Source organism: Canis lupus, chromosome 25, assembly GCF_048164855.1.
Source record: "Canis lupus baileyi chromosome 25, mCanLup2.hap1, whole genome shotgun sequence".
Taxonomy (NCBI): domain Eukaryota; kingdom Metazoa; phylum Chordata; class Mammalia; order Carnivora; family Canidae; genus Canis; species Canis lupus.
This window is the reverse complement of record NC_132862.1, coordinates 39,213,727-39,239,063: the sequence shown is the minus strand read 5'-3', so window position 1 is coordinate 39,239,063 and position 25,337 is coordinate 39,213,727. Positions and strand designations below refer to the sequence as shown.

Genomic DNA, 25,337 nt, shown 5'->3' with positions numbered 1-25,337 from the left:
GACTATCTTCAGAACCTTATCACCTAGGTGTCTGTCCTCCCACCGCTGGACCCAGACCTCCTGGGCAAGAACTGGTTCCCCTCCTCTGTGTCTCAACCCTATGGCTGATTGATGCTTAGAGCAGCTCATGAACCGCAACATACCGATGATCTTTCCTGAGCTTCACAACATCAAACCATTGCTCTAAACCTCTTCTTCTCCAGGATGCCACCAGGCATCTCCCCCCACCCTATCTTCAAAGACCTAGAAAAACAGCCACTCCATCTTACAGAGGAGAAACCAGCTGCTAATAGCCACCTTCTCACACCCCCACAGCAAAGATAAAAGCTCTAATTTATAAGCTGAAAAAACACACACTGAAAAACATGTGTGTGGTGTAAATATTTGGCTGGCTGTTCTGTCTCCATCAGCCAGAATGACCTGTGTAATTATTCCAGATTGTCCCTCTGCATGGCTTGTGATCCATGGAAAGTTTGGGGAGAGAGGAGTGTCCTTACAAGATAACCACCGAAGATCCTACATAATTACGATAATTTGGGTATGGTGACAGTGACTAGGGACCTAGGAAGATTGGGAGATCCAAACCACAGGTGTCACGAGGTCAGGTGGAGGTAAAGGAGAGCACTGCACTACCAGGAGGAGAAAAGGCTGGTTTAATAAAAGGGAAGGGCTCATATACTGAGAGCCCGCCAAGCTCTGCAAGATCACGCCGCCAGGGACAGTGTGGACAACTCCCTGCTCCTCATCAATTCAGACTAGCAGGCGGTGAAGACGTGACTTGAAATCAGGACAATTGAGATCTCCCCCAAAGGCAGGGAAAGGTTTTCCGAGTCCAGGGAATAGATTTCTGGAGGGAGTCACGGATGCTGAGGGAGGCTTGGCTTAGAACAGAGGCTAGTGGGGACACCTGGGTAGCTCAGCAGTGAGCATCTGCCTTCTGCCCAGGGCGTGATCCCCAGGGGCCTGGGATTGAGTCCCACACCAGGCTCCCTGCTGGGGAGCCTGCTTCTCCCTCTGCCTGTGTCTCTGCCTCTCTCTGTGTGTCTCTCATGAATAAATAAATAAAAATGAAATAAATAAAATTTAAAAAAGAACAGAGGCTGTTGGACAGGCCCAGGAAGGCCTTCCCAGCTATAGCCTTTAAGGGAAGGGATGCCCCCTGTGGGCCAGCCGTCCGTGATCAGGTGGCCCAGGCACAATCGGCCCTGTAGGCACTGGCCAGTTGGGGTGTGGCAAAGGTCCAGGATGGTGACACAGCCCAAGGGCTTCCCTGGGGACACCCCAGGACAGACAGCACTCAGCCCCAGCTGGGAGCGTGGGCCACTGACTTACGGCAGACGCTGTGGTCGGTCCAGCCGTACAAGACAATCCCCTGCTGGGCACAGGCCCGGGCGTACTCCAGGAGGACCGCACAAGGGCACTCCATCCCCTGGACACAGGTGCACAGAGTCCTTTCACACAGGGCGACAAAAGGCTCAGGGTCCACCAGCGGGTGGCAGCGGGCAAACACCGAGGCACTCTTCAGGAGCTGGCACTGCTCCCACAGGACCTGCAGGAACGAGAAGCCAGGCAGTGAGGACAGCACCCATGCAGCCCTGGCTCGACAGTGCGTTGGATTAGTGCCCTCCTGAATGTGGCTCCGTGGAGAGCCAGCCCCGCCAGGAAAACCAGGGAAGCTCCATCACATAGGCACCGGGTAGGTGCTTGTCAACATTTGTCAAATTAAACAGCTGTATCCATCAAAGCACAGATGTTGAACTCATGCTACAAGAAGTGGCTGGAGACTAAAGTTACTTCCCAGACTGAGCCCTGAACATGCAGAGCCCAGGGTCTCTGGACAGCAGCAGCAGGGGGGATCCTAGGCAAGCACAGAGCAGAAAGGTGCTGGGCACCGACCCAGGCCATCAAGGAATGGCCATCGGTGTCTGCTTCCCACTGACCTAGCCTCCTCTTCTCCCCGACTGGGTCTTCCCCACCATACAGGAGGAAATGGTACAAGGAGTTTCATAAAGCAAACACTGCTGAAATTCAAATTCAGTGTATCTGGGGTGGAGTTCAGGGATAGGTTTTCCAAATGTTCATTAGGTGATTCCTGGTGGCAGACGGGATCAGTTCTCATCAGCAAACACAAGCTAGGATTCTCAGAAATGTCCTGGAGATCCTCTGCCAGGTAAACACTCCTACATATTGTACTTGTAAACATCTCTGCATTCTGTGTTTTAATGATTCTAAATGCACATTTACTTTTTCTTTTTTTGCAATTTAAAATCTCTGAAGTTGGGAGTCACAGTTTTGGAAGTCATTCCCTGTGATCTCCTTATTTGCTGCAAATAAAAGTTTTCTTTACGTAACAAAATAAATCTCTGAAGTTGGAGTGCATCTTCCAACTGATATTACACTTCAATTGGCAGCAGCTGTTTTTCTTCTAGACTTGAGAATGGATTCTGGAATCCCCTCCTACAGATTTTTATTCAGCCACTTTAATAACCTGTAAGCCATCTAGCTGCTATAATAAATCCTTTTTATTCCAATTGTCTAAAGTGGAATCTCTTCTCTGCATCAGAATATTGACCAATACAAAACCCCAAAGAGAATCTATAGAATGCATAAAAGGATTAGTTTTTAATTTGTTTACTATATTTTTACAGGAAATCAGGTCACTGAGTTGAATAATCACTGACCCTGATAATAGGCCTCCTGCTGTGATTTCTCTCCCTCTCTCTCCATTATTTTCTGCTTTCTTCTCTTTGTTCCTCAGCTTTTCTTAGTGGCAGATGGAACAATGACATGTCTGGGACTTGACACAGTACAGTATTGTCACCACAGGTCCCCCCCCCCCCCACTGGGGCATCAGCCCTTTTATGCATAGACATGCTCCCTGAGCAGAGAGGTAGTGAACAGACTTCAAACCTTCAGTTAAGGGGGTGCCTGGCTGACTCAGTCCATAGAGCACGTGACTCTTGATCTCAGGGTCGTGAGTTTGAGCTGCACGATGGACATGGAGCCTACTTTTAAAAGTAAGTAAGTAAATAATAAAAACTTAAAAAAAAAAAAAAAAACCTTCAGCCAAAAAGAAAGAAGTAGAAAGAAGTGCAAGAGCATTTAAATGGAAGGCTGAAAAAAATAAATAAAATAAAATAAAATTTAAAAATAAAATAAAATAAATGGAAGGCTGAGCCTTGAAGGATAAATCAGAGTAAATCAGTGTGAGTAAAGGGGACAGTAAAAAGGAGGGAAGAAACGATCTGTTTCGAAGGGAAGGAAATCGATCTGCTCAAACCGTACAGAAGGATGGCCAGAGCAACCAAGAGCCAGGGGTCAGGACTGAGGGGCTCTTTTGCATGGAGGGACCATGGAAAGCCCAGAGGGACAGCAGTCTGCTCCAGTGCGGCTCACCACCCACAAGAAGCGCCCTGGCCACACCAGGGATAAGCTGCGTCCTCGGGAAAATCCACGCCCTGCCCACAGGGACTCAGAGTCTGGCATCAGCACTAGGAAGCAGGCAGAATGTCACAGCTGCCCCAGTCCACAGCAGGCCTGGGTGTGGGGGCCTCAGAAGGAGGCCCAGGGCCCCGCGGGGTGCCCAAGCAGTCAGGTGTGGCTGCACCTGTCAGAAAAGCCACAGCAGCCTGGGCTGGGGGATTACAGACCTGCGGGCAAAGACCACAGCGAGCAGCTCCTCATCTCGGAAGCCAGCAGCTGAGAGCGGCTGCTCCCTCCACGACTCCACCTTTCTGGCTTACCTGCCATCAGGTTGGACACTCCACAGCCACCGCAGGCTGAAGCCCGGCCTGCCACCTCCTGGCGATGGGGACTGAGGCAAATCTCCGCACCTCGCTGGAGAGGGGTGTCCTTGAGTAACATGGGAATGATCCCAACAGGCACTTCGTGCCCTGAGCAAGCCAATCGATGAATGAAGACCCACTGTAGTGGACCAGGGGACCCTGGCCACCAAGGTCTTGCCGTTTGCCACCCCGGGTATTTTACACAGGCGAACCCGAGGTTTCTGAAGAGCGTGCCAAGAAGAGTCCTGCCCTGGACTTATTATAACTTCACGGCTCCAGATCTGAGTTTTGCCTCTTCCACCTGTGTGACCTTGGGCTATTTTCTTAAGCCCTGCTCCTCTGTCAAATAGGGATGACAGTTCCTACATGATGAGATGGTAGAGTGGAGATTGAATGAAATCATACGGATAAAGGTTTCACCAAAAAAATGATGACTCCGTATCATATCATCACCGAGGATCTCCTGGCCACCAGAGAGGTCCCTCCCACTGTCCCTTCTGCAGTAGGCTTGTCCTCCAGAATGGCAGGCAGCTCAGCAGCAGGACAGAGGGCATCTTTGTCCCTGTCCCCCTGTATCCGCCTGGGGGAGACTGGGCTAAATAGGGACAAATGGTTGCCATGATAACATGATCACTTTACTAGTATCTTAAGGACATTGCAGTGAACAGAGGGGCTGCTCTCATTAATCTTTTATTTGAGAGGCTCACACTGCTCCCAACCAAAGTGGGTTTCTTTCCAGCGGGGGGATGGAGGAAGGACCCACTCTTCTTTGCGATAGGCAGGTCTCAGACTCTCCTAAGGCTCAGAGGAGGACGCTGAGGCCTATGTCCAGTTCTTTCCATTCTGCTACATTGCCTACCCCATGAGATATGCCCCTTAGAAAGTGATGTTCCTGGACTCTGAAAGGGCATCCAAGAGTGTCCCCGGAGAGGGCCAGATGCTCAGGCCCTTGCCTACCTTTCTCTTTACTCACAACTTGGAACAAAAAAAAAACAAAAACAAAAACAAAAAGCCAAAAAGGCAACACATGAGTTTTTTCTAGTGATGCTGCCATCACCTGGGCTGTAGGACAGTGGTCTGGCCATATCACAGGACACTCCCACAGGGACAGGGACCAGGCATCTAGGGTTCTCACCAGCACAGCACACCGTCAACCAGAGAAAAGAAGAGACCCAGGAATCCAGGCATCCCCTTCCACTTTGAGAGCACTATGGGGCAGAGTCCAGCATGGCCCATCTCCAGCTGGCCCAAATCTGTCTGTTCCCTGCTCAGAGGAAAAGTGGGACCAGTGCTCCAGCACATTTCCTGGGAGGTCCCTTGAGATATTAAATGGTTTACAGAAAGCTATAGCAAGAAGGGTGTTTTCTGCTTATTCGCCTGCAGGATGGGAGTGGATTTCTGCAGAAACAGCCACCTCCCTCCTTAGAACAATGCCTTTGGCCTTTATTTGTGCACCTGATAATCTGGCTAGGATTTCTTTCTCAACAGAGACAAACGGAAAAGTCTGTCTTCCCGTCTTGCTCTCTGGTCTTCCTCTGCTCTGCTCTGGCCTGAAATTGGCTTGTTGGGGTAACCACAGTCTGAGGGCCTCACGGTGGAGCATGGTGGCACATCTAGCTTGCTACCTCTGCCTCCCGGCCTTCCCTGCTCCACCGCAGGTAGCCCCGCAAGGCCAGGCCAGGTCCTGAGACAAATAAGTCTGAGATGGGGCCCACATCATGTCCTCTCAGACCCTTGGGAGAGATGTTGGCAGGTAGGAGGCAACCAAACCTTCACTCAACAAACACTGGACATGTGGCCTCAAGGTCTCTAGCATGTGCCCAAGTTAGTAAATAAGGCAAATCTGACTGTTCCCACCTCAGCTTAAAGGGCAAACTTCTAGCTCCTTAGATAGGCTGCAGGGCCAGGTCTTCCAGGATCTGATCCTGCTACTCTCCAGCTCATCCCTCCACCCCTGCTCCCCATCTCACACATCATCAATGTCCCCAGAGCAAATGAAGTTGTTTCAGAACCACCTCGGCACCCGCTCCCACACACTGGCCCTGCATAAGCCTGCAACACCTTCAGAGAACATACAGCTCCTCAGAGAAAGGCAAGATAAACAGTCTTTCAGATTGGGAAACTGAGGCATGGAGAGAGGAAAGCATTCCTAGATCAGTAGTTCACAAAGCGTGGTTGGTCCAGAAAACCCCTATAGACTCCCAAAATCCTTCCAGGGCTCCAGAAGATCAAAACTATTTTTATAATAATACTAAGATGTTATTTGGCCTTTGGGCTCTCACTCTTTCATGAGTACACAGTGGAATTATCCAGAGGCTCCATGATGATAAGTGATCACACCACAGACTGACTACAGACACTGATGTGGGACTCCAGCTGATGTCTCTTAAGCAAGATAGCAAAGATATTTGCAAAACTGTGAAACAATGCCATTCTTCTCTCTACCCAATTTTCTGTTTGGAATTTTTACTTGCTTTTATTTAAAAGATACCATCTTGTTAAATATAATGTGTTCATTATTTTTAAATGAGTATGTTGTAAATGTCTCAGTTTTATGATCTAATATAGTACATATCAGAAGATAATCCAAATCCATCATCAATAGGTAATCCATAGAGAAATCTCTTTCACATCTTCTATTATTTTTAAGAGTGTCAGGGGGTCATCAGACTACGTAGTTCACAAACTACTGTAGAGAGGAGGGTTCGAAGCCTGATTCCAACCCACACGCCAGTCACCTGTCACCAGACCACAATTTACATGGTTTTCCTCCCTGCCCCCATCCTCCCCATCTGTTTGCTCACACCAGATTAGACAACTGTAATACAGCAGATAGAGCACAGGTTTTAGAAGCGTGGTTGTACTACAGTCCCAACCCCATCACTTCCAAGGTGTGTGTCTGCATTTCTGTTTCCTCCCCTATAAAGAAGCCAGCTGGGAGTAGCCACAACTAAGTTTTGCCCAGTAGGATATAAGCAGAAGGATCATGGGGTACGTTCCAGGCCACATCCCCTAAAGGACAGGGTACTTCTTTTTCAGCCCCTTCTCTTCCCACTGTTGGGATACGGTTGTGATGCCTGGGGCATGAGCTGCCATCTTGGGCCATGAAGTGGAAGCTCCATGCCAACAACAACAACAACAGAGAAACAAGACCAAAGGACCCTGGATCTGACACCAAGGCTTCCTGTGCTGGCCCTGGATGTCCCACCCGAGCTTCTTTAAACCAAGAGAGAAATGAACTTCTATGTCACGTAAGCCGTTGTTACTGTAGGTGGCCGGTCATTCACGGCAGGACCTAACCCTAACACAGACAGTGATACCTACAGAAGCTGGTTGCTGCAAAATAAAACTAAATGACCTGATACAAGAAAGGCAATCTAGGGCTTATAGTGATTGTCACTGGCCTGTTGTCAACAGCAGCCACACAGCTCGAGAATGGCTTCTCCTCAGTTCTCTGCTATACTGTTTGTGCAGGGACACGAGCGCCAGTCAGCTCATGTGCACCCTTCCAGCATGTCCCTGACTCCAGGGCCCAGCATCAGCTGCTTCTATCTTCCTTCATCTCTGTCTGTGCTGCCAGAGGCTGGCAGGAGGGTCCAGCCCCAGCTCCGTCACCCCATGACTTCACCCTGCCTGGGTGGCTGTGCAGACCCAACTGCAGCCCAACTTAATCACATTTGCAGTTCATTAAAGAAGTCCAGGCCTCTCCCCTGGAGATGCTGAGCTGGTTCGAAGGGGGTGGGAAGAGAAAAGCAGCACATATCCCCAGCCGCAGAGGGGCCAGGGGCCGGGGAGGAGAAAAAGCAGTGGCAGGAGATCTAAAGCTTAGCTATTGTGTTTGTTCCCAAACAGCTGACAAAGGAGAAGGGAGGGGGCATTCCTAGAACTGAAGTGAACAAAGGAAGGAGAAGCTAATATATAAAGTGCAAGATTGTTCATCCAAGCCCTGATCTTTCCAGCCCTGGGGTGGGTGCCCTGCTACTGCTACTGGAGGAGGTCTGGAGGCGCCTGGCGCCCGAACAGGTCCAGAGTGGTGGGTTTAAGAATTCATCCTCGTGGCAGGGCAAAGTTTGTCATTGGTCAGCCAGCAAAGGATGGATGGGGGAGGGCTGCTGATTCTATTTATATCTTCTGGCTGGCCTGGGACTCCCACCCACATTCCAAGATCTGGCTTACAAAGCCCCTGTGAAACTGGTCGATAGATTTCCACCAAATGGGTGTGGGGTTTTTTTTGGCAGAGTTAGACATTCCTCTATCTGAGATGATTGGGGTACAGCCCTCATGAGAAGTAGGGTAATAGTAGATGTGTCACAGAAGTCAGTCCCCATATCCCAAAGGAATTTCCTTACCCTCTACCCGGTCTCCTGGGAGCTATCTGAGCAATTGTCAGGGATCAGGGCAGGTCTCAGCAGGCTGGCAAGACAAGGGCCAAGCACCATCCCCAGACACTCTGGGCTCTGTCCAAGCCCTGAGATGGAACCACTCCACTCATCCTGTTCCCAGGAAGGAAAGATCCATCAGCTCCATGCTAGTAGCTGATCCCTTGAGCCACTATACCACTCACCATTCTTTTGGCAATTCTACTGACCCAGGATGGCATTTATGTTGTTCTTTTTCATGGCTGTTTAGCTTCCCATAGGTGTTTGTCCCTTGAACAAGACTGCAGGTCCAACCTGTGCAGTTTAGTGTCACCCAAGCCCCACAGAATGTCTCAATAAACACGTACGAATGGGCACTATTGGATTCTTGCCTCACCAGGGGGAAGGAAAAGGGAAAGAGAGCCACTTAAGGAATATTTTGTTAAAGGATTGTGAAATTGTTATGTTAGGAAGGCATTTGAACCGAAAGCTTGAGTACTAGGACCTCATCTGATCCTCCTCAAGGGTTTGTCAGATAAGTACTACTTGATGGGAGGGAGGGGGCAGGGGGAGATCTCTGAAACCCTGTGGCAGCCCCTGATCTCTGCTATAAGGCTAGATCCTGAAAGCACACTGGTCAAGGTCACCCCCATCCCACCACAAGCACACAGGCTCACTGCCCCTCTGAGTTATTATAAGCCTATGATTCCTGACATCGATGAATCATAGATGCAGACACCTGCCTGAGGCTGTTGCTGCCACTGGGCAATTGACCACTGGACGGCCGAATGATCAGTGGCATCCTCAGTCTTCTTAAGAAAGACTGGTCATCTTGAGGACCAACTCTGGGGAGGCATACAGAGACAATTCTTGGGCCTAGAGGCCTAAAAGTGGCCTCACATTCAGATTGCAACAGCAAAAGCAGGAGATGACCTTCCCAGTCAGGGTGGGAGCGGGGAGGTGATCCTGGCGGGGAGGATGGCTGCAGCAGTAGCATTTCCCAGTGGAAGCGAAGTCAAGGTCCTGGCCACTGAGAATAGGTCTGCAGGGGATCCCTGGGTGGCTCAGCTGTTTAGCACCTGCCTTCGGCCCAGGGTGTGATCTTGGAGTCCTGGGATCGAGTCCCAGGTCGGGCCCCTTGCATGGAGCCTGCTTCTCCCTCTGCCTGTGTCTCTGCCTCTCTCTCTGTGTCTATCATGAATAAATAAATAAAATCTTAAAAAAAAAAAAAAGAGTAGGTCTGCAGGTCACTCCAGTGCATGGTGGCAACATGTGGAGAGGTTATCCTTCCCACTGTAGACACCACACACGTATATGTACACTCTATGCACATGTCTAATGTTTATTATGGTAATTTTCCAACAGGCAGTGGTAAAGTGCCTTGAGGAAGAGGCATCTTTTTCTAATTAGCAAGAGCATTGGATGGACTAGCTGCAGCCTTGGGCTTCCTGTTGTAGTGAAGACTGAGGACAAGGACAGGATCCAGGATCCCTTTATAAAGTTCAGTCAGTATCCAGACCAACAGAATGGGAATTTAAAAAGAAAAAATATATAAGGCAACCTAAGAATCTTCTTAAAATGTTCATTGTGTAGTAGAGTTACTTGCAAATTAACATCAATTATCTGAGCATTTGGAGCTTGGGGCTTTTTATTACTAGGTCTGCACCCTGAGGTCCAGACTCCAGCAGTCCTGCCCTCTGTTTCAAAAGCTGGGGGGAAAAAAACCCCTGTAAATCTGCGTGCAATCAAACAAGCCATTATTTAGTCCCAGGAGAGAGGCTCAGGGGAGTTTTGTTGGCATAACAAGGAAACATTCATCCCCTAGGTATAAGTAATATGACCTGGATCAGAATAAGCTGACTCCTTGCTACCAGCTTGGAAAGAAGGGAAAGCACCAGAGAGTGGGGGCATAGATTTCTCTCAAGAAAGTTCTTAGGTCAATGTCATCTTCCCCCCAGAACCCTCTGCCACTGCAAATGGTCCTTCGAGCCACAAGGACAAGCACTTGTGAGTGCTGCCCATTTGCCAGACCTGACTTCTGAACCCTGGGGGAGCCCTGGGGACCCAGCAGGCCTCTGAACAGTTCCACTAATCACCTCCCAGGAGATGAGTCCTTGTGCTTCCTGGCCAATGAGCGCCGCTCCGGGCTTGGGTGAACACAACCCGATTGGCTGAGACAAAGCCAGGTCTGTCTGCTGAGGTAAACAACCTGACACTAGTTCTGAGCTTAAAGAAGCCCATGCCTTGGGAGGTCTGGGGTGCTGGCGGGTGTCAGCCCAGGCACTAAGAACTTGGTAACCAGTTTCTCAGGTTGCTCCCAGGACACTGGTTAGTAAGGACTTCATCGCACCCAGGAGACAAAGTGAGTAGCAAGCCTGCAGCTGGAGCCTCCTGCAAGTGCCCCTGGAGACAAACCAGGCTTCTCTCATGGATTCTTAGCCCCCACCCTGTTGTCTCCCTCCCCAAATGGGCCAGCCTGTATCAGGTTCTCCTTTGAAAATCCCCTCTTCCCCTCCCACGTCTTACAGATAAGTGAGGGGAGCCCTTTGTACTCCGAGGGCGGGGAGAATACTTGTCCAGCACTTACCCTGCGTGGTCTGCATTTGCAAAATACAGTGAGACAAAGCCCAGGCCCTCAGAAAGTCGATTCAGTATGAGAGGGCCTGGTGTGACCCGCAACCCCACCTCACCGTGGAGGCACCCCTGTCTTGAACCCTGCTCCTGCCTGAGAACACTGGAGGCCAGGACAGGGTGAACCACCTGCCAGCTGCAAAACAGTGAGTTAGGAAATAAAGACAGAAATGATCAAAATCTCTCTTCCTGCCCCTCACTGCATGTGATTCCTGGAGGACACTCAGTCTGAAATTCGCTTGGGTTACCAAGCAGCTCCAGAAGAAAATTTGGCTTCCCTCACCCACCCCTCAGCGTGGATGTGAGTAGGAACTTTCTCTCCTGGGATGCCTGGGGAGCTCAGTGGTTGAGTGTCTGCCTTTGGCTCAGGGCATGATCCTGGGGTCTGGGGACCGAGTCCCACATTGGGCTCCCTGCACAGAGCCTGCTTCTCCCTCTGCCTGTGTGTGTGTGTGTGTGTCTCATGAATAAATAAATAAAAGCTAAAAAAAAAACTTCTCTCCTTCTAACTTCATGCATGTGTCACTATCATGACAGCAGGAGGATGCCAGGAGTCAATAAATAATAATAATAATTAATAATAACAAGAACAGCTTATGCAATTGAGCCCGACCGCACCAAACACTCTACACATACTCTCCTTCTCTGATCCTTACAGTGACTCTGCATAGCAGTTACTCTCCCTATGTCTGTTGTGCGTATGGAGAAACTGAGCCTTAGACAAGGTAAGTGTCTCGCCCAGAGTTACAAAGCCAGGAAATGGCCTGATCCCAAACCCATATCCTTAGCATAATGCCAAGGCCCACAGATGAGAAAAAATCAAGGGGCAAGCACCAGATATTTCAAAAGTTTTCCTGGAAAGAAGAGTAAACTCCTCTTCCACACAACAACACCCTCCTCCCGGGTGTTAGAACTTGGTCGGCCTTAGCCGGTTGCCAGTACCGGGCTACATTCCAGGTGACACAGATGTTTACAGACAAGCCAGAAACCTAGTACCACTAAAATCTTGGAAACCCAAGAAAAAGAGGCATTTGGAATGTGCTTGTTTATGAACTGGAAATTGTGTTTACCATCTAGGCAGCTGGACTAAACATCAAGCTAGAATATTTTCCAATGCCTAACAAAGCCCTTGGTTTAGAAGATCAGATTGTTCCACGAAAATGGAAAACACGGCACAAATAACCAGCTAGTAAAGAAGGTCTCTTGTGCTAAGGTAGGAGAGAGTGTGTGTGTGTGTGTGTGTGTACACTTGTGTGTGTTATTTTGCTCCTGGAGGAGGAGAGGGCTAGAGTTTCTCTACTTCCCTGCAGAGCTGGGTAAATCGGACTTCTGAAAGCAGCTGATGGGGGATGGATACCATGGGGATAGTCCTAACCCCCAGACACATAACACCACTGACTCGGCATTTATCCATCCACTGAACGCTTATTAAGACTTACTGGAAACTGTCTCTCTAGCCCAATCCACTGAAACACACAGAGTTCTAGAGCTGAAAGGAACCCTAAGAATCCTGGAAACCATCTCCTGAGGGAAAACTCAAGGACCACAGGCAAAGATAATGAGTAGTCCGAGGCAAGGTGGCCAGAACAGCAGATAAGGGGGAGCCAGAGACGGAATTGATTCTGCTGCTTCTTAGCTGGTGACTCTGGGCAGGTACTTAGCCTCCTATGGTTTGGTTTTGCCATCTCTCTGCAGAACTGTAGAGGCCCACTGTGGCCTGTAGACGCCCATCAGGGCTGACACCCGTGGGCTGACCAGTGTGCTTGCTCCCTGGGTGGGGGCTGGGAGGTAGAGCTGCTCAGAAGCTGCTGGCTCGCAGGGGATATCTGAGCGGAATGGATGCCCTTCTAAGCCAAGGACTCACCCCCTCATGGTGAAGAGCGCTGGCTGGCAGGGGCTCGCAGCTGAGTCACTCTGCAGGCATTGCCCTCAGTCCAAGAGAACTGTCCCACTTCCCTACCCAAAGGAAGCCTACATCCAAAGTCTAACTGGTCAACCATTCAGGCTTGCCTAGCGGGGCCACTCTGACTTTCAGAGCTCCCTGAAGGATTGGCTGAGACCTCAGTTGTAAGTACATGGCCATTCATCTTCTCCACTGCCCAGCACTGCCTCTCTCACTCCCTTACAGACACTGCTCCTGATAGGTCCCCAGTTACTCCCTGCACAAGGGTGCTGACTTATAACACCTCCAAGAAACCTTGTCCCCCAGGCAGTGAGTCACTACACACTGCCTCAGTAGGGCAATCCCTATGCTGACAGGGACCTAACTTCACCCTGGAGCCATGCTGCTTCTCCTCTCTCAGCCCCAACAGCCAGATCCCAAGGGGGAGAGGGGTCATCCACTGAGTGAGGTCTTTCCCCACCTAAAGCATCATCCTCTCAACACCCCACCCACCATGGCACAAGGCCTCTCCTACAGAAGATAGAGGTGGTGGGCAGTCCTGCCCCCTCCTCTCCAAGGGGAAGGTTCTGGTAGTGGGATGGTAAGGGGCAACTCTGTAGGGGAAGAAGCTGCTCATGAGCCACCGTGTGGTTAGAAATAGGGACCATGGGGTACCTGGGTGGCTCAGTGGTTGAGCATCTGCCATCAGCCCAGGTCATGATCCCAAGGTCCTGGAATCCAGTCCCACATTGGGCTCCCTGCAAGGAGCTTGCTTCTCCCTCTGCCTGTGTCTCTGCCTCTCCCTCTGTGTCTCTCATGAATAAATCAATAAAATCTTTTTTAAAGAAAGAAAGAGTCTCAGGACAGAGGCACACGCAGATGAGAAGGAGGCTATGTGACCACAGAGGTAGCAACTGGATTGATGTGGCCACAAGCCAAGGTATGACACAGTCACTAGGAGCTGGAAAAGGAAAGATTTTCCCCTAGAGCCTCCGGAGGGAGAGCAGCCCTACTGACATTTTGATTGTGGTACAGGGAAACTAAATTCAGACTTCTGGCCCCAGAACCATGAAAGAATATGTTTCCATTGTTGTAAGCCACTTACTTGAGACAAAGTGCCACCACAGCCTTGGGAAAGTGTTACCATGCCTGAGTTGAACACCTCAGGTCCACCCTGCCCATTTTTCCTCCTCAGCTTCTCCGACTATAAAGCAACCTTCTTCCTGCTGACATGCTGGTAAGACCTTGGGGCCTCACCCTCCTATTTACACTTTATAACAACCCCTTCTTGAACTCCTTAAAAGTAATAGTTTCCTACTACAGAATTTCAGACAGCTAGCAGGAGATGATGGAGATATTTGGAGACTAGAGAGGGCACTAGAGTGTAAAACAGAAAATTCTAGTCGCTCACTATACCAACTCATTAGACAGACCCACTTTCAGAGTTCCAGGCCCAGAACAGCATTAGATTAGAGCCAACCAGACTCTGGCCATACTTGGTTTTCAGGAGAAAAGGGGCATGTGGGAACCCTTCTTTGAAGAACCAGAGGGACCCACAGAAAGTAGGCCCACTCTGTGCCTTGATGGAGGATCTGAGACTAGATGACATTCTATCTCTTGATCCTAGAAATCCCACTCCATTCAGACCACACCCAGCCTAGGCCCTACCCACCTGCTGCACTTCATCAGAGGAGACATTGCATGGGCTGCTGGGAGGGGACACCCGTTTGCACCGTTGTTCCCCACTGCTCAGGGCCCAGGAGTTGGCAAAGTCATAGGGGTCCGAAGTCAACGTCCCTGTGGAGAAAGTTTCAGGAATGAAATTAAGCCTGACCCAGGGTTTCTGAGTGAAAACTCTAGGTCTATCATCACCCAAATCAACCTTCCATTAGATTGGTACCTAGGTGTCTGGGGTGGGGAGTACCTTTCATGCAACCCTCAGCATAATACCACAGGACACAGGCATCAGAGCTCAGCCAGTGTGTGGCAAGGGGCAGCTGGATGGGTGGGCAGAGCGAGGAGACAACATGAAAGACAATGAGGAGCATGCCCATCCATGTGGTCTCCATGTCCTTGCATATCTTTCCCATCTAGACAGAATGTTCTCCACCACCTATTACCTTGACTATTTCCACTCATCTCATTCTTTGAGGTGCAGCTCCAGAGCTGCCGCTTCCAGGAAGCCCTCCTGAACTAGTCCTGAACTAGTTCTATTCCCTTCCCACTTCCCCAACCTGTGTTCCCTCAGCAACACCCCCCTATCTTTCCATCAAGACTCTTATTGTGTTAGTATTCTTTTTGTTTATATTCGTACTCCCTTCAACAGTGAGCTCCCTAATTCAGGCTGCAGGCTGTGTCTCTTATCTGTGACTTCTTATCTGGTGCTTTGTGGACACTCAAAATGTTTTTATAAGAATGGAAGCCGAGCCCCCAGTCACTGCATCCCCCACCCCCACCCCCCATCCCCAACCCTGTGCTCTCACAACATCTGTGCCTTAGGCCTATACCCTTCATGCCACTGTCAGCTCCCATAACAAAGGGAGGGCCTGCAGGCTTACATGCCAAAGGAGATTCTTTTTTTTTTTTTTTGCAAAGGAAATTCCTTTTTTTTTTTTTTTTAAGATTTTATTTATTTATTCATGAGAGACAGAGAGAGAGAGAGGCAGAGACACAGGCATAGGGAGAAACCATGCAAAGGAAATTCCTAATACCACTTTCTGAGTCTTCACTGCAAAGGGACTCATGGAGCATTCAGGCATATATATAGTCCTTTTGCATAACCAGGTCTAGAAGAGTGAAGCATGTTTCAAGGTCACATAATGTACTTGAGAATAGAAAACCAACTATCCTTGGGGAATATTTTGGATTACCTAAGTGGGCCTTCGATGCAATCACACATATCCTTATAAGAGGGAAGCAGGGGGAGGAGAGACAGAGACACACACAGAAAAGATGATGTGGTAACAGGCAGAGATGGGGATGATGCAACCATAAACCAAGGACTGTTTGCAGTAGTTGGAAAAGGCAAGGAACAGGTTCTCTCGTAGGGCCTCAGGAGGGGGTGCAGCCCTACCAACACCTCAATTTTAGACTTTTGGCCATGGGAGAAGCCAAAAGGAATTTAAATGTATGGAGTTTCTACTGTGTGCCAGGCATTATAATAAGTGCTCTCCGGGTTCTTAGTCACCATGCCACACAGACTTGTCCACTTTCTAATATACCATGAGAACTCCAAAAACTTCAGATAATACCATCTTTGTATAGAGGCCATAAAACAAATATACTTAAAACTATTGTTAAAAAGAAGAAATTGAAACCTGATAAAAGGACAAGAAAATAAGAAAAAAACAATAGAGTTGAAGAAGGACCAGATTTACATTCTAAAGTTACAAATATAGTCAAGGAAATAGAAAATTCAATTGATGGGTTAGACATCATCTGGAGATTAGAGAGAGTTGAGGGAATTAGGGAGCTAGAAGATAGATCTAAGTAATGATATGCTGATGAGCCAGCTGCTGGAAAAAAGCAAAGTCCTGATTTTTAGGATTTGCTGATTTCAAACTACCAACAGGACAGTACTCGAATGTAGACATGGAAAAGACACACATAATCAGTTCTCACCAGCCAGCATGAACACACCACCCAAAAAGCAACAAACAGGAGTAGAGAGAAAAACATAAGTAAGGTAATGAGGAGGGAAAAGGGGATGGAATAAAAATATCCAACATATGTCTAACAGAAGGAGAGAAAATGACTGAAATTTTTCTAAATCTGATGGAAGATAGGAGTCCTCAGATTCAGGAATCACAGTCTCAGGCAAGATACTGAAATTAAAACCAGGGCACCTGGGTGGCTCAGTTGGTTGAGCATCTGCCTTCTACTTTAAGGTTTAAGTCATGATCCAAAGGTCCTGGAATCGAGCCCCTCATTGGGCCCCCTGCTCAGTGGGGTGTTTGCTTCTCCCTCCCCCCTGCCCTCCCCACTTGTGCTCTCTCTCTCTCTTCTCTCAAATACATAAGTAAAGTATTTTAAAAATATATAATAAAAATAAAACCAGGGCACCTAAGTGGCTCAGTGGTTGAGCATCTGCCTTTGGCTCAGGTCATGATCCCAGGATCCTGGGATCAAGTCCCAGCATTGGGCTCCCTCTAGGGAGCCGATTCTCCCTCTACCTATGTCTCTGCCTCTCTCTCCATGTCTCTCGTGAATAAATAAATAAAATCTTTTTAAAAAGATATTTAAATAAAAATAAAACCTACATATAGATACAACATAGTAAAATTTCAGACTATCAAGAACAAAGAGGTGACTTGTATACAAAGCTAAAAGATATTATCTGCAATGAAATAACAACTGGACTGACAACCTACTTCTCAAGAGCAACAAGTACATCCTCAAAGTATGGTGAGAAATAACTGATGTCCTGGAATTCCATACCTAGCTAAAGTATCATATAAGAATGAGGGGGTATTTGTTCCAGTTATCACTATTACCACTACCAGACCCTGAATGAAGGGAGTACTGAGGGATGTTTTTTAGGAAAACAGAAATTGAACCTAGAAAAAAGAATAAGATACAAGGAAAAATCATGGGCAAAGAACCTATAAACATGAAGATGTATCTAAAGAAGCACTGATTGTGTAAAGCTATAATAAAAATGCTAAATTTAGTGGTATTCAAAGTGGAGGGGTCAGTGAGGTCCTGAGGAAAGAAGTAACATTTTAGGGACAACTGGGTGGCTCAGTTGGTTGGGCATCTATCTGCCTTTGGCTCAGGTCATGATTACAGGCTCCTGGGTTCGAGCCCCAAATCAGGCTCCCTGGTTGGTGGGAAGTCTGCCTCTCTCACTGCCTCTGCCCACCACTCTCCCTACTCATGCTCGCTCTCTCTCCCTCTGTCAAATACATAAATAAAATCTTTAAAAAAAAAAAAAAAGGAACACTTTAAAAGGGAGTAAAAGGGAGCGGGGTGGGGGCTAATAAACTGGAACGGAAGCAGAAAAAAAAAAAAAAAAAAAAAAAAAAAAAATAAAAGGGAGTAATAGTAAAAAGCACAAAATAAGATGGGTAATAGAAATCCAAATATATCAACACCACAACTGAATATAAAATGAATGAAAAGAGGCAAAACTTCCCAGTAAGAGGACAGGAAAGATTAGGTTACATTAAAATAACAAGGATGAGATATAGTGAGCTACTACTACACATCTATTAAAATCACTAAGACAAATGGTGTCAATGAATCAGAGCAACTGGAACTCATACATTGCTGGAAGAAATGCAGATGACACAGCCAACTTGAGAAACAGTTGGGAAGTTTATTACAAAATTAAATATACGCTTGGCATACCACCCACTAATACCACTCCTAACTATTTATCAGAGAAATTAAAGTATATGTCTACACAAAAGGCTGTACACAAATACCACCTCATATTTATTTACTATGATGGCAACTATTAACAAAAAACAAAAACAAAAAACAGAAAATAACAAATACTGATGAGGTTGTGAGAAACTGGAACCCTTGTGCCCTGTAGGTAGAATGTGAAATGGCAGAGCCACCATGGAAAGCAGTATGGGAGCTCCTCAAAGAACTAAGAATAGAATTGCCACATGATCCAGCAATTCCTCCTCTGGGTATCTACCCAAAAGAAGGCAAGGTCTTGAAAAAATATCTGTAACCCTCAGTTTGTTGCATTATTATTCACTCTGCCTAACATGAAAACAACTCAAGTGTCCATTACAATACAAATGGATAAGCAAAACATGATAGACACGTACAGCATACACTCGGGCTTAAAAATGAAGGAAATTCTGAGCTAAATGGGAGTAAGAGGTATGAACTAACGTTAAAAATAAATCAATCACAGAGATGAAAAGTACAGCATGGAGAAGAGTATAGTTAATAAGATTATAAAAGGTGGTTAGGTGACAGATGGGGACTACACTTACCTTTTTTTTTTTTTAAGATTTTATTTATTTATTCATGAGAGACACAGAAACAGAAGTAGAGACACAGGCAGAGGGAGCAGGTTCCATGCAGGAAGCCCCATGTGGGACTCTATCCCGGGTCTCCAGGATCACGCCCTGGGCCGAAGGCGGTGCTAAACTGCTGAGCCACCCGGGCTGCTCTACACTTATCTTGATGAGCACTGAGTAATTAATGTAAGGAAGTGTTGAATCACTATGTTGTCCCCCTGAAACTAATATAATGCTGGATGTTAATTGTACTGCAATAAAAAAGAGACTTTCTTCCTAAGAGTTTATTGTTAATAATAGTGATAGTACTTCAGAATACCCCACTTACATGTACAATGTAAATAGGTAATATTTTACTTTCCAAGCAAATTTGTGAGCGTATGACCATTTACTTTGTGCCCCTTTGTGACTGGCACATCTGTGCCTCTGAAACAAAAGGCCTTAAGCACTTTTGTTAAATTGTTGACAAATAATCCCTTTATGCTGTTGTTCTCAAACCTGTTCTCTAGATGCTGGCATGTGTTATAAAATAAGGTGCAAATTTAAAACAATGCCTGTGTTGAAAGAAATGATTTAAACACCAAAAGAAAAAGGAAATTCTGACATATGCCATAACATAAGGATGGATTGTAAAGACATTATGCTAAGTGAGATAAGCCAGGCCCTTAAAGACAAATCCTCTATGATTCCACTAACATGAGGTACTTGGAGTTGTCAGAAGCATAGAGAAAGAACATAGAATGGTGGTGGCCAGGGGCTGGGGAAGAGGAGGGAAAAGGGGAAGTTATTGCTTAATGGGTATAGAGTTTCAGTTTTGCAAAAGAAAAAGAGTTCTGGAGACAGACACCGAAATTGGTTGCACCGTGGCATGAATATACTTAATGCCACTCAAGTGTGCGCCGAAAAATGAGTAAGATAGTAAATATTATTTTATGTGTGTTTACCACAATTTTTAAATTGGAGGGGGGAAAATGATTTTTTTAGAGGGAGGGAAGGGCAGAGGGAGAAGGAGAGAGAGAATCTAAAGCAGGCTGCCCCCAGCTCTCACAACCCTGAGATCATGACCTGAGCTAAAAATCAAGAGTTGGACTCTTAACCGACTAAGCCACCTAGGCACCCCCTACATGCATGTTTATACCAGCTTTATCCTTAATTGCCAAAGACTAGACACGACAAAACGTCCTTCAGCCAGTGAGTGGGTAAACACGTTGTTGTAGTTCTCCTCAACAACAAACAGGAACAATCTCCTGATACCTGCAACAACACAGATGTTGCCTGGTGGGTGATGTTCAATGAAAGAAGTCAGACCTAGAAGGCAAAATACTCTAAGTATGGCATGAATACAGTTACATGAATTTGGTGGAAAAAGAAAAAAAAAGAAAGCTATAGGAAAAGAGAAAAGGTCACTGGCTACCAAGACTAGAGGCTTGGGGAAAATTCACCTACAAAGGAGCACAAAACTCTCGAAAGAGGACACTGCCCCATAGTCTGTGGTGGTTACATGGCTCTCCACTTTTGTGGAGGCTCTTAGACCTGGAAGGGTGGCCTTTACTGTATGTAAATTACACCTCGATAAATCTGACTTTTAAAAATAATAATGAAAGCCAGCTATGTGCTTCTTTCATGCAGTATATCTGAAACAAACCCAACACGGACCGGTTGAGAATGTGAAAGAAGATACAATGAGCAAACACTAACCTGAAAACGGTGAGGTGCCTAAATATTAATGTCAGATTTTAAGGCATAAGGCATTGTTAAAAATGACCAGTCATTACCTAAAAGGAACAGTTCACTAAGATTCAACATTTCTAAAATCTAATTGCAACGGCTCAAAATAAAGCAAAACTGGATAGCTTTACATGAAGAAATTAACAAATTCATCCCCACTATAGAAAAATGTAATACAATTCTCTTAGTAATGGGTAGTTGAAGCCGACAAAAAGAAGTAAGTATATAGAATATTTGCATAGCACAATTAACGAACTTTTGAATTAAGTGTATATAGAACCCTGTACCAATCAGAGAATATATTATTTTGGAGCCTATGTAGAATTGCAAAACAGATCATGTAGGAGGCCAGAAACAAATCTCCCCAAATTTCTAAATTGGAAATCAAGGGGCACCTGGGTGGCTCAGTGGTTGAACGTCTGCCTTTGGCTCAAGGTGTGATCCTGGGGTCCTGGGATCGAGTCCCGCATCAGACTCCCTGCAGACAGCCTGCTTCTCCCTCTGCCTGTGTCTCTGCCTCCCTTTCTGTGTCTCTCATGAATAAATAAATAAAATCTTTAAACAAATAAGTAAATTGGAAATCAATGTAGTTACAAAAGATAACCAGAAATTCTAAACATCTGGAAATTTTGAACACACTTTGATAGGTTAAGAAAGAATTCCATGGAAAGTAGAAAATCCAAAGAACTAAATGAAAATGAAAATATCAAAATTGGTGTGGCTAAGACAGCATTTAGAGGAAAATTATGGCTTCAAAAATGTACATATCAGTCAATAAAAAGTTTGAGAAATCAGTGCTGGTGAAGACAAAAACAAATGATCTTACTATTTCTCAACATATACAGGGAAATGAAAGGAATGGCCAACCATTTCTCTAGATGCTTTGCCCCTTAATCAGAGGGTCTATTCGGTCATAAGGAAGAAGAATACCTCATGTACAGATGTTCAGCGTTGGTAAGGGAGCCTTGTTAACTAAATGTTTATGTAATTGAAATTATCCAAAGAAAATTAAAGATGAGTCGTGGTTTCACATTGTCCATATTACCTTCATGAGTACACACATAAACTGGCCTTTTTGGACAGTGTACCACCCTGTATAGGCTTCATCCATGAAGTTCTCTTGTTCTCAAGCAGGATGATCTGTTCAAACCATCCACCATCTACCAACCATCTACCCTGCCTAAGCTGCTAGGGTGAATTCAAAATTGAACCAAGTCAGCTTTGAGGGGCTCTAAAGTGTGGTTTGCCAGGGGGTCTAGGCAGTAGGGTGAAGTGCTAAGAGTTAAGGTTGGCAGGATAAACGTGACATGCCAGGGGGAGGAATGTCAGCAAAGGTTTGTAAGCAGTGAAATTATTAGCATAACCACAACTTTAGGGCAACGGCATCCCAGAACAGCCTACCTTCTTGAGTCCTGAAGTCATCCTCAGCAAAGATATTAAAGTTGCCACACAGCCCACAGGTCTTGTTGAAGTATCTGTCTGACAGCAGGACTTGAAAGTTGCCATTGCCATCAATTCTGGCCACAAAGCCGTAGGCCTCACTGGACAGCTTGTAGTAGCCAGCCTCGGCCTCTAGATACAGCCCATTGGAGGCGTAGGGCATGGAGATGCTGGAGGGACAAGGAGGAGCTCAGGAAGCGTGCTTCTCATGCATTTCCTCCATGTCCCTCCACCTTCCAACCCCAACCCCATGCTCCAGGGCTGGGACCTTGGTGCAAAGTCTCCTTGACCAGGAGTCGGGATATGGGGCTTTCACCCAGTCCTGCCACTCACTTTCCCTGGGCACATTTACTTCCTGTCTCTGGGCCCCGGCTCCCTCATCTGAAAAAACAAGGGGGGTTGCAAAGTGATCCCCAGGGTCCATATTAACCTGAACATTCTGGGCTTCTGACTTACCTTTGGGTCCCCTGCAGCATGGTACCATTGACAAACAAATGAATGTCGAAAAATTCTCCGAGATACACGGAGAGGCTCACTCTTTTGCCATTTTGGAAACCCCCTGAAAGAGAAAAGAGTCAGTAACTATGATTATTACCAAAAAAGCCGGGATATTTACCTCTAATCATCTGATGTACATCATTAATCCCATCTCATGGAGAACTCTCCCCAAGGACGTAACAAATGAACAACAACAAAAAAATCTTCCCCAAAATATAATTTACTCACTCATTTTTCCCTTCATCTAAAAATACTTATTGCACGCCTTCTGGATACATAGTCCACTAATAGTCTCTTCTATTTCTCAAAAGAAAACTGTAATAGCATGATCCCTGGGACGCTCAGTAGTTGAGCATCTGCCTTTGGATCAGGTCATGATTCTGGGGTCCTGGGATCGAGTCCCACATCAGGCTCCCCACAGGGACCCTGCTTCAACCTCTGCTTATGTCTCTGCCTCTCTCTCTGTCTTTCATGAATAAATAAATAAAATCTTTAAAAAAAAAAGCATGACCCCTTCTTCTGGGAGCTTACCATCTAAGTAAGAGAAGGAGGCAGCAATTGACCATACTGTAAGGCAGTGAATAAAAGCAACATTGTGAATTAGCGGTAACAGGTACCCCAGGATAGAGTTATTTAATATGTCCTCTTAGGACAACCCAAATCAGAATCCCTGGGCTCTTGTTTAAAATGGAGACTCGTGAGTTCTGTCTCAGTTTACTGAATTTGATTCTCTAGGAGACGGTTAGAGATCCTGCGGGCAAAGTGCCTTGATCCACATGGGAAACTCAGGAAGGAGGCAATAAATGATTGATATTGCCATGAGATATGTGTGAATAGGCGAACACAAGAGAAAATCGTCTCTGAACAAGGGTTCAGCTGTGAGAGGCAAACCCAGAGGCCTGCAGAGGCCAGGGTGGGAGCAGTGACCTAAAAGCAGGGAAGCAAGCAGGAGCCCCATTTGGCACAGCACCATGGAGATTCATCCCACTGCGGGGCCCTGAGAACTGGAATCTCTAAAGATAACCGACTGGCCACAGAGAGTGAAGGAGCCAGAGGGAACAATGTAGAGTCTGAGTCTTAAGCCTCAGAGCTGGGAAGTTGCTAAAAATGAGAAAGAAAGATGAGGGGCAGCAGCAGACACAGAGATGGAAGATGCTGGAGAAGAGGGAGTCAAATATGGAGTTCGACGCCTGAGGGTCCTGCAGAAACGGGGCAAAGAACCCAGGCAAAAAGATAGGCTTGAAAATGAGGAAATATTCCCTCTCCTAGAAGAGTGTAGGCTCCAGTGGCTCAGCAAAAGAAGAGGCAAGAATGTCTGTGGAACTGGGGGCACCTCGGTGGCTCAGGTCATGATCCCAAGGTCCTGGGATTAAGCCCCACATCGGGCTCCCTGCTTGGCAAAGAGACTCCTTCTCCTTTTGCCCCCCTTCCTCGTGTGCTCTCTCTCTCTCTCTGAAATAAATTAAGTAATAATAATAATAATAATAATAATAATAATAATGGAATGTGGAACTAAGTGCAGGAGGTGGGAAGGTATGTTTGCATTAGATGGGCTGCTGCCATGGCTTGGGCCACTGACCAAATCAGAGAGAAAGAGTTCCCCAGCTGAGGCTTGAGCTGGACAGAGCTGCCGGAGGACAGCGATGAGCTATTGTAATGCACACGTGCACACACGCACACACACGTGCACATGCACCCATGCACTCACATATACACATGCACGCACGCACACACACATACACAAGCACGCACGCATACATGCGCGCACACATACACATGCACGCACGCACGCATGTACACATACACGTGCACGCAAGCACACACGCACGCACACACCAACCAGAAAATACAGTCGCTTCTGCTGAGATCTCGGTGAGGGAGTCACGGGTAAATAACTGGCCCATTCTAAGAGTAGATTCCTGAATGATCCACAGCCGCTCAGGGGCCCCCAGAGAAGGCCCCCAGACCACCTGCAGCCCACAAACCACGGTCTGCAGAGCTCCAAGCCACATTAAAGAGGGTGTTGTCCTGTTTCCCCGACGAGCTTGCCGGCTCTGCATTTTCACTTAGAACAGTTTTGCAGCAAGCAAATCTTTGAATAGTTAAGCAAACTTTCTGACGGCAAGAAATTAGCCAAAGATAAACAAACACAACCACCCAGAGAGGTGATCCGACAAAGGGAGCAAAGCACTAATGGCAGAATCTGAGCAGTGGGCATATGGATGGATGGTCGCCGTCTCAGTCTTTCAATGTTTCTACATGTTTGGACATTTCCAAGGTAAAATCTCGAGAAAACAAGCAAATGGGACAGCCTGGTGACAACCCTCCCCAGAGCCTTCCATGCCCCTGGGCCTTCGCAGTGGACCGAAGACCAGCTCCCTTCCTGGGCCTCCTCTGGAGCCGAGCCTACCCGACAGGGCACGGCTCCGTCTACCTCCTGCCTGCAGGAGAGGGTGCATGATGAGCCCAGGAAGCTGGAGGCTCTGGGTCCCTTATGACCGTAGAACCTGTCTCCTTATCAATGTGATTTTCCTTGCCCTCCATGGCCAGTGTCACAGAGCAGATGGACAGGCAGTCCTGTCCCTGCTTCACCGGGTTAACTTCAGCCAATATGTTGCCTCTGAGCCAAAGGCATCTCCTTCCTAGAAATGAGAGGAATCCCCATGTGCCTCTCCTGCAGGCTCTCCCATCCTCTCACGAGGATTCCAAAAGGCTCTGGAGAGCAAGTCAGCCAGGGAGCATGTAGCTGGAGGGTGGGTAGGAAACGCTCTGGATGCAACCAGGCAGCTTGGGGTGAGCCACCACCCTGCAGCTGTCAGAGCTTTCGAGGGTGTAGAATCACCCAAATAGTCGCTTGCTCCATGGAGGGCAGGTGCCCTAGGAAAGCCAAGCTCACTATCCCTGTAAGGGTGAAAGGCTCCCACTGTGTGGGGGTGCATGGGAGCCCCCACTCTTTGCAAATAAATAATAAAGGCAGCCTGTCCCCACTGGTAGTGGGACTTGGATCCACCCAGGTGGCTACCCTCGGGATAAC

At 47.1% G+C, this 25,337-nt stretch overlaps 1 protein-coding gene across 3 annotated transcripts in view; it reads right to left on the bottom strand.

Annotated features, from left to right (window-relative positions):
- Positions 1-25,337, bottom strand: part of VWF (von Willebrand factor) — a 137,892-nt gene that overhangs the window by 102,255 nt on the left and 10,300 nt on the right. For all 3 annotated transcript variants that reach the window (XR_012017789.1, XM_072799265.1, XM_072799264.1), the window contains exons 4-7: positions 22,262-22,364; positions 21,767-21,975; positions 14,329-14,453; positions 1,333-1,549 (exon numbers count right to left, since the gene is read on the bottom strand). Coding sequence is in view for 2 of the 3 variants with exons in the window: in XM_072799265.1 (XP_072655366.1) it covers positions 1,333-1,549; positions 14,329-14,453; positions 21,767-21,975; positions 22,262-22,364 (654 nt within the window). In the remaining variant the exon portion in view is untranslated. The remainder of the gene's footprint in view (positions 1-1,332; positions 1,550-14,328; positions 14,454-21,766; positions 21,976-22,261; positions 22,365-25,337) is intronic.